The 16227-nt window shown below is 37.1% G+C and overlaps 3 protein-coding genes and 1 long non-coding RNA gene across 4 annotated transcripts in view; 1 reads left to right on the forward strand and 3 right to left on the reverse strand.

Annotated features, from left to right (window-relative positions):
- Positions 1–220: 220 nt before the first annotated feature.
- Positions 221–3672, forward strand: LOC108676940 (cytochrome c oxidase assembly factor 7 homolog). Its single transcript, XM_018165101.2, has 5 exons — positions 221–813; positions 2246–2386; positions 2582–2736; positions 2855–3040; positions 3334–3672. The coding sequence occupies exons 1-5, from the start codon at positions 714–716 to the stop codon at positions 3454–3456; spliced, it is 705 nt and encodes a 234-aa protein (XP_018020590.1). The 5' UTR covers positions 221–713; the 3' UTR covers positions 3457–3672.
- LOC108676939 (isoamyl acetate-hydrolyzing esterase 1 homolog) lies at positions 2168–8433 on the reverse strand. Its single transcript, XM_018165100.2, has 5 exons — positions 6681–8433; positions 6307–6362; positions 4807–5011; positions 4287–4472; positions 2168–4049 (listed from the first exon to the last, which is right to left on the reverse strand). The coding sequence occupies exons 1-5, from the start codon at positions 6741–6743 to the stop codon at positions 3807–3809; spliced, it is 753 nt and encodes a 250-aa protein (XP_018020589.1). The 5' UTR covers positions 6744–8433; the 3' UTR covers positions 2168–3806.
- Positions 8434–8614: 181 nt separating this feature from the next.
- Positions 8615–10082, reverse strand: LOC108676941. Its single transcript, XR_001931201.2, has 3 exons — positions 9961–10082; positions 9312–9432; positions 8615–8743 (listed from the first exon to the last, which is right to left on the reverse strand). It is a non-coding gene; the product is annotated as an uncharacterized LOC108676941 (long non-coding RNA).
- Positions 10083–11121: 1039 nt separating this feature from the next.
- LOC108676942 (gastric triacylglycerol lipase) overlaps positions 11122–16227 on the reverse strand; it is a gene marked incomplete in the record, with an annotated part of 6704 nt that continues 1598 nt past the window's right edge. The window contains 1 exon segment of the mRNA XM_018165102.2: positions 11122–12563. Within this exon segment, the coding sequence (XP_018020591.1) occupies positions 12414–12563 (150 nt within the window).

Here is a 16227-nt window from a genome sequence, read left to right on the forward strand (position 1 = left end):
ATTTTAGTACAAATTTATCAAATTGTTTGATATCCGATGTACCAATCACTGCCTGTGCGTGAAATATTTAGTTCATCAATTGTTAGTTCGTTTCTTGTATAAATTTCTATGTATATAGTATTTGACTGTATTTTATTTAGTACCTACTCAAAATGAACGTTAAACTATTTGAAATTGTTGACTTTACACAAATATTGCAAATATTTACCGGTGTTTTCGGTAACGCCGCCGATTTTTCCAATCTTGCGGAAAATATATTGCCGGAAACTTTTCACGTTAGTTCTCCTAAATTGGTGTGACGGTGATTATACTGAGAGTCTGAGATCTGCACATCATACAGCTTGGAAGACCCGAAATTGCGTAATGTTCTTTATCTGAAAAGAATTATTTGCATTATATAAAAGTTTAGAATTTCTGTAATACTGTGATGGATCAACTTTAATGGTTGATTAAAATTTCAATTAGTTAACTAGAGAAAGTCAAGATCGGAGAAACAGACAAACGCCAAACGGATGAAACTGCATCGTCCCCGACTGTCCGTGAGCTGTGGCCTGACACTTCGACTTAGCAAGACCGACCTAGATTCAGGGTCAGACTGTTCAGAACTTCAGTCCATAGAGATTTAGCCTTTGAACTTACAAGAAAAGATCTTGGAAAGTAATTTTGCTAATCTTGCTTGTTTCTATTTCCCTTTTAGTCTTTTATCTTTAATAATGGATTATGATTTCCAAAAAGAAGAAGATGTTAAGGAGTTTTTGGAGAAGCTTGGAGTTGAATATCGTTTCAGCTGTTTCAGTGAAAAGAGACCTGATAGTAAGTGTTATAGAAACTGTTATTTTGCTTTATTTGATCTTATAAACAGGGCAAGAGCCAAAAGTTAATTAGAGATCGTTTTTTGCTGTAACTTGTGATTATTGTAATTTTATAATCTAAAAGTTTCTAGATAAATTATATATGTATTAAAAAATTTTTCTGAATTTTTTTCTGTATCAAAAATATCAGCTGAATAATGACAAGAAGGTGCAGCAGCCAGCTGTAACTGAAAGCCATGTGTGAATTGGATAAGAAGTCTGTAAATCTGGCTGATATTTTTCTTGCCTTTTTCAAAAATCACCTCTGAAATGATAATTTTTATCTTTAGAAAAATTTGGCCTAGTATATCAAATTGGTGTTCATCTATTAGATTGGAAGTCTCCTACTTACCACTGAAATTTCATGGCTCCCAAATCAAAGTGGCAATTGACAAATTTTAACTGCATTTGGAATATCATGGCCTCATCATCTATATAACAATTGAATAAGAGGTGATTCATTGCGCAAGAATCTTGGGATTTTGAAAATGGCAGGAAAGCTTCAGTCATGCTGCCATGGCTTGAAAGATAGATAGCCCTATATGTCCTGCCAGTCTTGCTACAGATCTAATATCAATGTACATTGTACAAGTATGACACTTGAATCACCACAGCATGTTCTATATGTAGTAATGGTTTCTATCATGCTGTCTTCTATTTGTTTGATCTTTTCTAAGAAGAAACTTGAACCACAACTTATTTACTAAATTTAGTAATATTGAGAGAGCTTTGTACTTAATATATGACATTATTATTATCATGGTTATATGGTATGGTAATAAAATTCTACAAATTGTACTTTTTCAGTACCTCTCCTCTCAACTCAGTTTTTATATAGTTATTTTTGATAAGTAGTAAGTTAAGTGCAATACCTAAGGCCTAGCAGGCTTGGGATATGTCTACTTTCCAGGTTGCAACTATACAAAGCTTTTCTATAATTTATAGAGCAACACAATTCTTGCAAAATGAATTATATCACACATCACTGTTAATAAAATTACATATTCTCCAATTATGCAGAAACTCTACCACATTCGGACCATCAACACCTCATTTCTGAGTGTCAGCATTAAAATTACTAGTAATTTTCAATACCCTGACTTGTTACAAAAATTAGCAGGTGTCAAATTTTTTCCACTCACAATTTTCTCCAGAAATCAGCCACCAGTATAGCTTTAGGTTTAAAGTCTGCCTATAGTTATTCAACAATTCAAATCCATGCCCTTACCAAATTTCACTCAGGCACTGATATTAAGTTGAAATTTCAATCATGTTCTAATTCATATTTGTTATGAGCAAATGAGAATACTAATACAATGGTGATTATGAAATGTTATTAAAATGTAATAAATCCTATTGGATTTATGTGCTCTCACTGCTCTGTATCATTTCAGGCTGTCATCTGCTTGGAGAATACTTTGAAACTATCAAGACTGACTATGAAAAAGCTATGAAAGTCTTCAAAAATAATTGTGATGAGTACAAGTTTGCAAGGAGCTGTAACCAGTATGCAACAATGGCTCTAAGAGGCAGAGGTTTGATAATTTATGTCTGAATTATATATATATGTATATTTACAGCAAAAGAAAAAATATGTTTAAATATTTTTTTGAGCAAATATGCCCTATTTGCTCAATATAGTTAATTTTACAGCCAGTCAAAGACTTTTTTTGCCATTTATTCAAAGTTTGAATATGATTTCCATGAATGGGCAATTAATTTCATAACAGGGAGTAAGCAAGCCCGGGAAGAGGCTCCCAAATATTACGAAAAAGGCTGTAATTTTGGCAGCTCACAAGCATGCACCACCGGAGGAATTCTTGCTTTGATGAATGCAAACAAAAAAGAAGCTAACAACAAACCATCTCACATTCAAAATGCTAAGGTAATATACTTGCTTGAAAATATTCAGTATAAAGCTTCAAGTTTAATTCACTCTGAAATAGTTTGCCTTTAACTATTCACACAGAAAATATGTCAAGGCAATTTTGTTCCATCGACAGAATGGTATGGAAATGCTGCTGAGAGGCTGCGACCTGAACAATCAGCATGCCTGCTACTATGCGTCAGCCGTGTACATAACAGGCAGGGAAGAATACAACATTCCTTCTGACATGGAGAAGGCATTCAAGTATGCTGACAGAGGCTGCGAGTTAGGCAGCATACATGCGTGCGGTAACCTTTCAATGGTAAGAACTCATTTAACTACTAATACATTCCCTCAATAAATGTAGCCAATGTTAACGTGCTGAAAAAATAGGCAAGCATTCATTTACCCACTGAAAAGAAAAGCCTCACGACTTTCTAGAAGTCTGTTCATTCACAAAGTCAAGAATAAAAAATTAAATTTTCTAAATCAACGCTATAGTACAATAATTTGGGTAACACTCGGATCCTGTTGGCAGTAGGTATGTTTCGCAAACAGTTGTAATCGTGAAAATATGTAGATTAAATATAAATAATAAAACTTATTCTATTCCAGATGTACAAGAAAGGAGATGGAGTGGCAAAAGATTTGACTAAAGCAAAATTTTTTGAAACAAAGGCGCTTGAGATGCAGGAACAATTTAGAGAACAAATTGCCATGCAACGTGAAAGTAAATGAAAGATAACGGCTTTATTCTATAATTTGAGGTATTTTGTATATAGCAGACGTTTACATTGCATTTTACAGTTTCTATGACATCTGTTAATTTTCTTATGTGACAACTTTCGAAAACATTTTATTTGGCTTATGAAATGAACGATATTTGAAGTACAGTTGTCTATAAAAATGACTTCAATTTCCAAATGTCGGATATTATAAAACATTTTTGGGCGATGTATGAATTTATTAACACTTCTTCAAGTACCGTAATCGTTGATTTTAAATATTGTCACGGTAAACTCATTAATGGCCGACTTAATGTTTAAACTAGTCGGTGGAAGACATGACTCGTAACGCGATAAGGTAAATTAAATCTCATTGGAATTAGTAGGAGGCATAGGATGCTTAGCGATCCATTCATTGATGTCGGGACAGTTGATAACGTTAGCAGCGTCCCGCCACAGTGGCAAGATTAGATCTTCAGGCCCCATGTGCTGGGGCGAGAACTGGTCGATTAGAGGCACCAGCACTGGCAGTACCAGCGAGTGCACGAGCATAGCTCCTCTTTGGGAGAGGTGAAGACCATCGCTTAAAAGTGACGGCCAGTCCGACTGTAATTGACACAGTCACCTTAGTTACAAATTTACCAGCACATGATTAAAAATGTTATAATAAAATTATGAGCCATTCGATGAATTTACAACGAATTCAATGAACTTTCGTTATAAATTTGAAGACATCACATGCAATGAGGAATCGACTGAATAACACACCTATACCAAAAAGCAGCCTAATCGAAAATATAATATATTTTCTGTCAAGTAAATGAATTAGCATTAAAAACGAACCTGTTTCTTGAAGTTGGTGTGCAAATCGACGCATGTAACACTGACGTCTTGAGCAGCCAGCTTGCAAGTTTCAGCGTACTGCTCTGTGAGCTCCGCTGACCGAACCATGGCCAGCTCTTCCGTCATGCCGCTGGGGTTTGAGGGCGGAGGAGTGAGCAGCACCACTTCCGACACGCCACACGACGTCTGTCGGTCGAATTCAAATGAGAAATGAATAATAGAGTGTTAACAAGAGATGAGTCTTACCATATCAACAATGGAGAAGATCGTGAACTTTCCTAGGGATGCGGGAGTAGCTTCACCGACATGAATGTATTTCAACTTACGTATTGACATAAATAATTGAGAAGATCAGTGGCGTAACATTGTATTGATTTATATTAAACCAAGGCATAGTTATCATTCTTGTGATTCATTCATTTCTTGCTATGTGATTTGTAAAGTCTAGCGAACAGATCAAGCCAACTTAAATACAAATAATAATAATTAATTGAATACAATAATGAATGAAGGAAATCACCTTGAGATGCCTGACAATGTCAGCGAGGTTCTTCCTGTACTCGTCAATGGGCACGTGTTGCAGGGGTGAAGTGCAGGCGTCGTTAGCCCCCAGCCAGAGCACGGCAACGTCTCCCCGGAGGCTCTCTAAGGGCAGGTTGCGGCAGATGCTCATCCATTGGCGCGAGTTGTAGCCCGAGAAGCCGCGTGCGATCACGTCGCACCGTCTAGAATTTTAGATAGACTTGATTCATGATCACACGACAAAACTTCATGCATAGACAAAAAAACGTTTGAAGCAAGCGTACCGTATGAACGACAATATAACTTAGTTATAAATGAGCACTGCGGGATTGAGATCATAATGATTACTTAAAATAACATTGTAAATGAAAGCTAACGGCATCAATCTCCATGCCTGAAGATCAACCAAATCTATTTGCACACAAGATCTCATTATTCGAAGATTACGAAACACGTGCAAGCAGTACAGGTACAACAAATATTTGCATGTATGGGCAACATGGGTCGGGGCGAATCCCCATCAACACATTCTGCCCTGATTAATGCCTCACGCAGAAGTCTTCGTTACTGTCAACAAAGTTGAAAGAAATTTTCTTGAATCACGCTTCTACAAAGCATGCAGACTCTATGCACATCTCCACTGACGGCTCCAAGCTGGATGGTGCCATGGGGTGTGCTGCTGCGATCGACACAGCAAAAATATCAGGACGATTCAGCCACAACTCATTACTGTACACCGCGGAGCTATCTGGTGTCCTCTTAAGCCCTGACTCTTATAAACGACCAACGATATAAGATCGACGTTTATATTGACGACTCCCAAATGTGAGAACAATAAAACAGCAGGTACATCATCGGGAAATCTTGGCCGGACTAGTGCGCATAGAAGAGGCGAGGAAGACAGTGAGGATCTGTTGGGTGGGTGACACGTGGGGATGATGGGCAACGATTGGGCGGATGAGGCGGCGGTGGGCACTGCTTCGTCGGACATGGAGATCCACAGTGAGGAGATGCCATTTAACGACAACTGCCTCCTTCATTAGGGCTAGCGTTCGTCATTTATTGATCGGGGTGGGGATGAACGTGAGAGGAAATGAGCCGATTGCAATCAGGGACTGCGTACAAGCTTGGAACTAATCGCATCGAACATTTGACAGATGATAACGGCGCTGTGCAAATTGATAGTTGGCCGTACTCGCCGCACCCACTGCTACTTGATAGAGTGTGCCTTACTTTCAGAAAATAATGTTTTTACGAAGCGCTAAATACCTTCTAATACTACTACTGACCTACGGGCACAAGAAGGTGCCTCAATCGGCCAGCATAATTTAGCCAGACGCAGCCTATGGTCGCCCTTGCTTTAGATGGATGCAATTTCTCATGATCAAATGTGAATGAATTATTTATTCTGATCATAGACTCGTCAAGTTTTATAAATGAAGCGAGTATGATTGCAGTTGACCTCTAAAAATATAATGAGCGCATCTGCGCAGTTCACCTCTGGAAGGAGTCCGCCAGCATGGCTCCCCAACAACCATCGCTGCTGAAGCTTTGCTGCAGAGGACGGTAAAAATCAGTTCACAAAAATGTATCGTCAATGTTCTGTGTTTCTCTGATATCATTTATAAATTAGCAAACAAAATAGATAATCAAATTTTGTGTTTTATATTATCTTACGTAGATCAATTTACGAAATAAATCTTTCATATTACGTACATGTTTCTCTGCTGTCGTCAACAATTACAAATAATCAGCCTGGCACAAAGAGACCAAAAGGACCCAATTTAGACATTACGGTTTCGATATTCAGTAACTAAATGTCTACCTTTAAAAATAAACTGAAATATTATTTAACAATGGACGCCAGATCACCTGAGTCAAGGAATCTCCCAGAAGAAGCAAGCGGGGCCACAGACTTCGGGCTTTTGAAGCCATCGTGAACAATATTGAAATAAAAACTGAACAAATATTATAGAATGTCTCTTAGTTTTGTTCACAAACTTTACAAGAAAATACGGTACCGTTCAAATGAGGTTTGAATGACGTTTACCCTGCGTATATATATCGAAATAAGGATACAAAATTTGTTAGTAAAGGCATTACAACCCACAAACTTGGTTCTATTACATCGAATCACTCTTGAGATCCCTCAAATAAATGAGATACGGGATATAATGAGAGGCGATTTTCCCACATAGTACAATGGATGATGGTAACATCCTCAATGGTGCAATGCGACCACTCATCGTGATTTTGTTCAACTCGCGTCTCAAATTCAACGCTCGAATAAAAAAAGTGCTGAGCTCTGACTTTATACCGAGACAAATGTTAAAATGAAATATACTTCTTGTAATATAGTAGGAGAGTACAAAGAGTAGCGAACGAATATCTTCATCTTTACTCATTGCTCAGGTATTGAATATTGTTATAAATTAACAGGCTTTTGAAATTTGATCGGGAGAATAATACTCACTTATGACTTCAATTATAAAATTACAAAATTCGACCATTTTTAGCATAATTAATTCTCACACAGCAATATTGTATTTTGCATTAAATTTAAAGATACGGGAAAGTGGTAGCAGAACTTCGGAAACACGAATTCAATGGACGACGTTCACATTTGATTTTTGAAGACCATAAAATCAATTGCAATTGCTTTAAAAATAAAGACTATGCTACTCATACAAGGTAAGTATGCACGATGAGGTTAACACTGGCAAATGGGTGCTAGAGGAGCTTTGATAACATCGTTGCTTAGGACATGCACAACAAACTAGGCGAACAGAATACAAAGAAATATTTAGAAAATGTATCACGAGAAATTGTCTTCCAAGCAAACCACAGTATCTCTGCTTAATTGATTGAGAGAAATAGTGAATATAAGAACACAATATATGGTGAACTGCTTTTTCGATAGGGTATAACAAAAAAAGGTAACTTAATTAGACAAAATTTTGTTGATGGGAACAAGACACATGCTGTGCATCAATTGAGCCGCACTGTGTTGAAAACTTCCCCATCGTGCACATCAACGTGAGAAGTATTTAACTATTACCTATACGTGAACACATAAATAAATTACAGCTCGCCATGAATTTAGTGAATAACACTTGCAGGCAAATTAAAGACGTAACAAAATTATGGCACATGATGGCACTAATCTCCTGCTACGAGACAGCAGAAAAACACTGATTGCATTAACGGCATAAGCCCACATGTTAATGTCGTGGGAAACAAGATCTGGCAGTTTGATAAGCTGCGATATCTATAGAATTTCTAATCTCTTCTTTCTGATTCATTTCTCATTTATTGCCAACATAGCCTGAAAGGAATTTCTAGATAACAATGCAAAACATAAATTTAGTTTATGGCACAAAAGACAAACAACACAGAGAGAAGCTCAGTAGTGGTATGTATTTATAACATTATATTATATCTTAAAGCACAAAAAAATAAAGAAAAAAGCAGCTAAGTAAGAAAATCTTACTATGTTTGGTACGGATATTAATCTACACAAACTCCAACAGGGAAGCGAAATAGAAGAGCAGTTAAGTAAGGCAGGCACACGATGGCCAACGAAATAGAAGAGCAGTTAAGTAAGGCAGGCACACGATGGCCAATGAAATAGTTATAACTGTACTTTGTACTGCAATTAAATGACACTATTCAATTAATTTTTTCTATAATAAATTTGAGAATCAGTGAAGAAATGTTCGCCCAGTGTGAAATTTTCACCCAGTGAAAGGCAACTCATGATAGGTAAGGGGACCGAGACTTGGCCTAAGACTCTAATTAGACCGAGACTCTAATAAGAACCAGACGTTTCTAATTAGACTTACCTTTAACACTTGAAGGCAAGAGAAGATATGATCAACATCAACTGCAGCTGATATGCAGAAGGCGATTACCAGATTAAGATACATTTCACAAGTCTGTACGAAATCAATTAAATGAAATTACTAACAACTAAGAGAAACAATAGTAGGTATGTCAATATTGTATGATTTCCTAGTTTATGCTGTAAACAAATAAGTCTACTATACTGGCATACAGAATTAAATCTGATCTGCAAAACAATTTTCATAATTGTTTCCCCCCTACATAGCAAACCAATCTACAATTGAACCAAAAACCAATAACTCTACAGTGAGTCATTTGAGCCAACTTTAGAGTAAATAAATTCTAAGTTGACTTAATTTCATCTTTAAAACCTTAAAGATATTATTGAAATTTTTAATATTCTTGCAAGATTAACTATAATGTGAATAAAACAAAAAATACATCTTAATTTTTCATCACCAATAGTCCTCAATAATATTTTAGGCTATGTACATTTTCATCAAATAAACAATACAGTCTTGGAATCACCCACATTACCCACATGATTATTCACCATAACTCTCTGCACAATGGTGTGCATGAGGGGAACAACAATGGAGCATCACCCCACTCCGGGAATCACCTACATTACCACATGAATAACATGATTATTCAACGTACCTCTCTGCAAAGTGGTGTGCATGAGGGGAGAATTACTGGAGGACACAGCAGCATAACTTGGCTCCATGAAACAGTTCCAATGATGCCATGATACAAGCTATCCCAACTTCTCAGGACTGATCTGCAAAATGTTGATTGTGAAAGTTTCTCTCGAAATGAACACATTTAAGGTAGTGCAAAAATTGTTCACCATTTCCATATAATTAGATTGCACTGCAACTTCATTTGTAATCACTTCCATTCTGAACTTGAGTCACAACTTGTGGAAAAATTGACAAGATTCAGGATGAATAATCAGTTGCAATGAATTTGTTTATGTTTATATTATAATCAAAATATAGACCATTAGAAAGCACCTATGCAAATTTGGTCACCATTTTTTATGCAACATTTTTAGCTCCTAAATGAGTTATTTTTTTAATTCACATTAAAATGGTGGTAGCTCTCTTGAACAATCTCTTGAATGCCTTAAATTACACCAAAATCAAAGACTTAAGAATCATCTAGTGCATGATAGAGCAGGGTAGAGAACAGAAAGATTATCATACAAATATAAAAAGCAGTGCATGATTCAATTCAGCAAGAAGAATTCTGACTGAATTCAAGATACCTGATGTGAAGAATTTGGACAGAATATTTTCAGACTTACTTCTGGGGAAGATCTTGTAGATGGCGGCTAATGATAACATCCATTGGTCCCGCAAGAGCAAGGAGAACCAGAGAAATACCAAAATGATGCAAAACTTTCAATAGCATCAAAAATACTGAAGAATTTCATATGAAACAGTTCCAATGATGCCATGATACAAGCTATCCCAACTTCTCAGGACTGATCTGCAAAATGTTGATGGTGAAAGTTTCTCTCGAAATGAACACATTTAAGGTAGTGCAAAAATTGTTCACCATTTCCATATAATTAGATTGCACTGCAACTTCATTTGTAATCACTTCCATTCTGAACTTGAGTCACAACTTGTGGAAAAATTGACAAGATTCAGGATGAATAATCAGTTGCAATGAATTTGTTTATGTTTATATTATAATCAAAATATAGACCATTAGAAAGCACCTATGCAAATTTGGTCACCATTTTTTATGCAACATTTTTAGCTCCTAAATGAGTTATTTTTTTAATTCACATTAAAATGGTGGTAGCTCTCTTGAACAATCTCTTGAATGCCTTAAATTACACCAAAATCAAAGACTTAAGAATCATCTAGTGCATGATAGAGCAGGGTAGAGAACAGAAAGATTATCATACAAATATAAAAAGCAGTGCATGATTCAATTCAGCAAGAAGAATTCTGACTGAATTCAAGATACCTGATGTGAAGAATTTGGACAGAATATTTTCAGACTTACTTCTGGGGAAGATCTTGTAGATGGCGGCTAATGATAACATCCATTGGTCCCGCAAGAGCAAGGAGAACCAGAGAAATACCAAAATGATGCAAAACTTTCAATAGCATCAAAAATACTGAAGAATTTCAGTTTTATACACAGCTGATCTGTATTTTTCTAATAATATATAACGTACCTACTATGCATGGAGACCATTTTCATGAAATGAAGTGTGAAAAGCATGATCAAAGATAGGGTACAGTGTTTAAAATTCTTTATGTGTGATTGAGATCACAATTAATTTTTTTATTGATCCCAGAAGACTTTGGAACCATAATGCAGGTATATTTATTCATATTAACTTTTATTTTTAATTAATTCTATGAATTGATATCACATATTCTTAACCACACAAATTAGGCTTTGTCATGTATGTTCAACATAGAAAAATACTGAATAAAACAAATCATAAGAAAGTCACTTTTATTTTTCTGCAACGAGTACCTTTAGAATAAATTCCTAATTCAAAGCAAATAAAAGTTGCTCACAATCCTTGGCTGCCGAAATAGGAAGGGTTAAGCAACAGAGATGATAATGGAATTTTCTGAATGGCTGCGGGGCTGAGGATGGCATAATACAAAAGCTGTGCTCGAGGGTGGCCTGGGACACACATATAGTAAACACATAAGAGTAAGGACTAAAGGTACCAACTAACTTACTAAGGATGAGTTAAACAAATTTATAGAAGCAAACATACCAATAAGTCTACAGGATGCAGTGACACGAAGAAGATTAGCGGGCCATAGAGATGAGCACATTGAAGACATAGGTGAGGAACAGGAGTTGACTTGTAGAAAATAAATCAGACTTCAGAATGCACAAAACAACAGGTCATCAAGGCTACTATCACTAGTTCCCTTCTTCAAGGCTACTATCACTATGTACTATCACTACGTCCTAGGACCAATTGCTAATGTAGCCAATTGATCTAATCTGAAGTGAACAGAGATGACCCTAAAAGTATTGCATTCTGCACTCTTGTACTATGAACAAGTTATATGCACCTCTTTCTTGTAATTATTGTACAACCTCAAGCACATAATGCTTCATAAATAACATTTTAAACATAGCAGGTATGTTTAAAATGTCATAGGATTTTTGTGTTTAAAATCATAGGATACATTTAAACAGAAAACCTGACCAATTAGAGACATGAATCCAAGCTAGCTAGCTCATCAGAATTCTTTCAATTTTGTTGCATTCTTGACTAAAATTCATTACCTATTCTTGCTACATATTGTACCTATATACTTGATTGATAAAATACAGTTCAACAAAACAAATGACATCACAGTGGCATCAACCTCACACCTACTTTCCACTGACAAACTTTATTTGCAAATCTGAAAATAATTGGCAAGATGTGCTGAATATTTGAATCATTGCATAGATTTGTTTACATGGATTTAATCAAAGGCCCAATCTGCAGCAGAAATTATGTGACTAAGATCTTCCCAAGTATAGTAAAGGAAGCCTCAAAAAAGGCATTGAAATATTCAAAATGAACAATGTAATTACAAACAAGCCCATATGCAATAAATTTACAACCAGAAAAATTATGACAAACAACTAAAGAAACAAGCTAATTTGGTCTTCTTGCTTTGTGATCAAAGAAAAATATATTTTTTTTAATTGAGCATTTGCAATAAAATAACTATAGAGACTAGAAGAGTACACCATCAGCAGGAAAGTTCAGTGATGTTAGTAATTTTTCATGATATTAATAATTTCATTGTAAATTACTTCTTTAGCATTTTTAGCAAAAACTAAATCCATGTGGCCATAGTCCTCTTGTGGAGCCATAATCCTTTTAACAAAGTTTGGGAGCTCCCGCATCAAGATCTGCACGTCCTGAAATTTGAAAAAAAAATTATAGATACGGTATTATTGTTGCAATGTATATATATATATATATATGTGTGGTGAGGTACGGTAACATTTTGGTTGATTGCAGAGAATAAAAATTACATAACACTGGCATTCAGGCCTTTTTTGTGGGTGGCTTGTGCCAGTGATCCTAGAGTCTGAGATCACCTTACCGTCAGACAGGGTAATGAAGGACTGGTGTCTGGTGGGGTAAATCGGAAAAGTCCACCATCATGTCGTGAAATGTTATAGTATAGTATAGAACTAGAAGTCTAGTTTTGCTGTTAGTGCTAGAACTGATAACATTTTTATGCCATGACAGACTGTATGGAGGACTATTCCTATTTAACCCACCAGTCCCTTATTAACCGGTTTTACGGTATTATTTTTGATCAACCTTGGCAAGTTGGCATGTTGTTTGGTCCAAAAATATAATAGAGAGGAAGAAAAAATAGGAGGGCCCAAAGTTGCACTTGAACTTGAGAGAATGAAAGTTGCAACACTTGATTTCAATCAGACTATATAATAAATATTAATTCCCTGACATTCTTAATCTTAACACAACAAATTAACCTTTATCATTATGAAGTAATAAGAAATCACACTATCAAAAGAGTTCAAAGAGATGCACACCGCAGAGGATGTGTGAGGGAGCAATATCACATACCGGTACATGATACATTCAAATGCATTTTTTTATATAGTTAGTGTTAAGGCTTGTGGCAACAAATGCGCCCACCACTGTTAGTTGCTACCAGCCTCATCTGACATCTCTGTCAGAAAAAGAAAGGAAAGCAGCAGACTTGGTGCTCTGCTAGACTAGTAGACTTGGTAGTTGCCTCCCAGGGTGCAGATAGTGGGTGAATATCGAAAGACATTTGGCGACGCATCAGCAGCCAAATTTACTCTTTTTGAAATGAAAGATCTTGCCAAGTGCCAACACATTTGGATGGACTGAAATTATTGCATTTAAGAAATACTTTGAAATTAAGGCAAATCTGAGAGACCGCAAGTGCGCACGCCACACAGTAAGGTTTCCAGTATGCCAGATAGATCAGGATGCAGTGAAGCCTGTCCAGAAAGCAGTTGCAATGTGTGTAAGTGTTTTGGTGCATGGACTGTGGAGATTAAGAGCTATACTATCAAAGTTGCGTGCAGCACTTTTTTATTAAAAATTACCCAGCAACAGATTTGAAAATGGCTGGCAACCCTTTGGGCAAAAATTCATATCTTGACAATGCTGCTCGCACCCTGGGTTGTCTCTGTTGCTCTGACACACTCAGGAGTCAGGACCAATGCAATCTGTCTGTGTGACCAGAGAGTGACACAGACCAGTCACCACACACTTGCTATACTTATAGGCCCCATGCCCACAGACAGGCTGCTTGTACCCAGAGTCTGGAGATAATCTCATCCTGTTACAAGGAAGGTATTCTGGCAACTGGCAAGGTACAAGTTTCTTACATATTTACATGCATAAATCACTCTCCATCTCTGTCCATCATAGTAGGTTTGCCATGACAGTCTGCAACAAAAATTGTGACAAGTAAGAAACTACAAGAGGGCATTGTGCTGTCACTGCTGCCGCTGTGGGATCTAGGCTAAGCTCCAAAAGCTATCACTGTGTTCAGCCTTCAGGTTCCAACTTCCAAGGGACTCCAATGTTAGCCAATGCAGTAAGGACTGCGCTAGCCTCTAGGACCTGCAAATCTAACACAAGTGAGCATGAACTTGAAGTGTGAGATGGTAGCGTTGGTAGGTATCCTCCTGGGCCTGGTAACAAACCAAGCAGGTTGACTGGTTGAGTCCCGTGCCAGCCCATAGCGGGTACTATGTGCACCAATGCCGGTATGGCCAAGGCACAGACGAGCCCCGCACGCGACCTTCTCTGACTGAGGCAGCGATGGCGCAGCCGTACACCACCAATTTTGTGCACCAATAAGCTCTGAATCAAATGCCTTGGATGACTCCGGACCTACACCAATCAGCCATGCACCACTCGGCTTTGTCCTCATCCGGCCTTCAGGCCTTGACCACCACCTGCCGTGCACCACTAGGCCGCAGATCGAATATGACTTCCAGGCATAGTGGCAACTGGCAAACCAGAGATTTTTTAGAATCAGTTCAATTTTAATTTCCTCATTCATTTACTCAATATTTAAACCAATTTCATATGTATGATAATGCTGGTATCCATGATACTTTACTGGTCTACTTATACTGTCTTATAGGACTCAAAATTGAACTTGAGGGAGAGCACTGTGGAATTCTAGAGGGATAATAAATTAACTAGTACACATAGTATATTGGAAAGCAGGACCTGAAAGCTTGGAAAGGCCAGGAACTTTACACTTTCAGTCCATTATTTACATATCTTATCCCTTTTCAGAATTACAGCTGTGATTGATTGATAGGATTGTGATTTTAGCCTCTTTCAGCTTTCCAGCTGTTGTTGGATAATGGAATTGTAATGTTATCTGCTTTCTAGCTGTGATTGGTTGATAGGGATGCTTTCAAGCTGTGATTGGTTGATGGGAATGCTTTCAAGCTGTGATTGGTTGTGCCCATAAGTCCCGCCTCCAAGTATGGTATATGTACTACAGTACTAGTTAACTAAATAGGGTAAACGCGGTATATTCCGACACATTAAGGACGCATCGAGAAATGAAAAACTAAAAAAAAACCGTATGCGTTACGTAAGTTCTGTTACCTTCACATGACTCTCAAAACAGTGAAAACACTTCACTACGCGTCAGCAACGATGAAACGTCACAAAATGTTGCCATACGGTATTTATTAAAAAGCCTTTAGAATGGAAACCTACCAAATCCCTATATTCCGTCACTTTGTGTTACATCTAAATAATTCTTTTACAAATTTAATGTACTAGTATAAAATTGAAACATTTTGTCCACACTCCACAGTCCACTTTTGATCCACCTTTTCATTTATAGCCACTTCAGTCATTCACCTGGAAGAGCACTGTGGGAATGGGAAGGCTTTTCAGCTTGGGTGGAAAGCTCTTTAATAAGTGAACTTCCATTCTTAGAATTCCAGCCTGAGGGAGAGTCTAAAAAACTCTCTGCTTTGCCACCATGCAAGTTCCAGGCATCGTTAAATTAAGTAATTTTACGTTCACCGCCTCTGAGGTTAGGTTTCAGATTGCATAGTTCTGTTCAAAAATTTATCGTCCTTTGACAAGTGGCCATTTGACCGAGGGCTGGTTTGACCCCTGAAATTAGGTATTTGTCGGAAACGTTGGTTATGAAAAAAAAATTATCTTATGTACCTACTGTGCATTTATCTAGCTTGACAATAAATAGCCAAATTTAATAGGTATGTTATATTTTTCCCTCTGAGGCTTTTTGGAATATTTTGACACTTTTCTTTTCCTCTGTTTGATAACATTGTCACTTTTTCCTTTTTTTATTACAGTGTCGCATTTCTCCTCCATCGCTCAACATGTTAGGTACATCTTATGAGCCTAGTATGGAATATATCTACTTGGCGAGCCGCGACTGAATTTTTCGAGCCGTGGTTTTATGGATTTGCCAGCCGTGATTCCATTTCTACGAGCCGTGATTCTATTTCACCGAGCCGTGAATTCCATATCTCGGCCATGAAAAGCCATTTACGAGGTGCGAATGCG

Source organism: Hyalella azteca, unplaced genomic scaffold (assembly GCF_000764305.2).
Source record: "Hyalella azteca isolate HAZT.00-mixed unplaced genomic scaffold, Hazt_2.0.2 contig17807, whole genome shotgun sequence".
In the NCBI taxonomy this organism is placed as follows: Eukaryota; Metazoa; Arthropoda; class Malacostraca; order Amphipoda; family Hyalellidae; genus Hyalella; species Hyalella azteca.

Bases quoted from the DNA above. Each gene is read 5' to 3' on its own strand.
- LOC108676940 (XM_018165101.2), top strand. From the start codon at position 714: ATGGATTATGATTTCCAAAAAGAAGAAGATGTTAAGGAGTTTTTGGAG. The intron at 814-2,245 runs GTAAGTGTTATA...GTATCATTTCAG, and splicing joins CAGTGAAAAGAGACCTGATA to GCTGTCATCTGCTTGGAGAA. The intron at 2,737-2,854 runs GTAATATACTTG...TTCCATCGACAG, and splicing joins CTCACATTCAAAATGCTAAG to AATGGTATGGAAATGCTGCT.
- LOC108676939 (XM_018165100.2), bottom strand. From the start codon at position 6,743: ATGGCTTCAAAAGCCCGAAGTCTGTGGCCCCGCTTGCTTCTTCTGGGA. The intron at 6,363-6,680 runs GTGATCTGGCGT...CGTCCTCTGCAG, and splicing joins TGGGAGATTCCTTGACTCAG to CAAAGCTTCAGCAGCGATGG. The intron at 4,473-4,806 runs GTGATTTCCTTC...TTCGACCGACAG, and splicing joins ACATTGTCAGGCATCTCAAG to ACGTCGTGTGGCGTGTCGGA.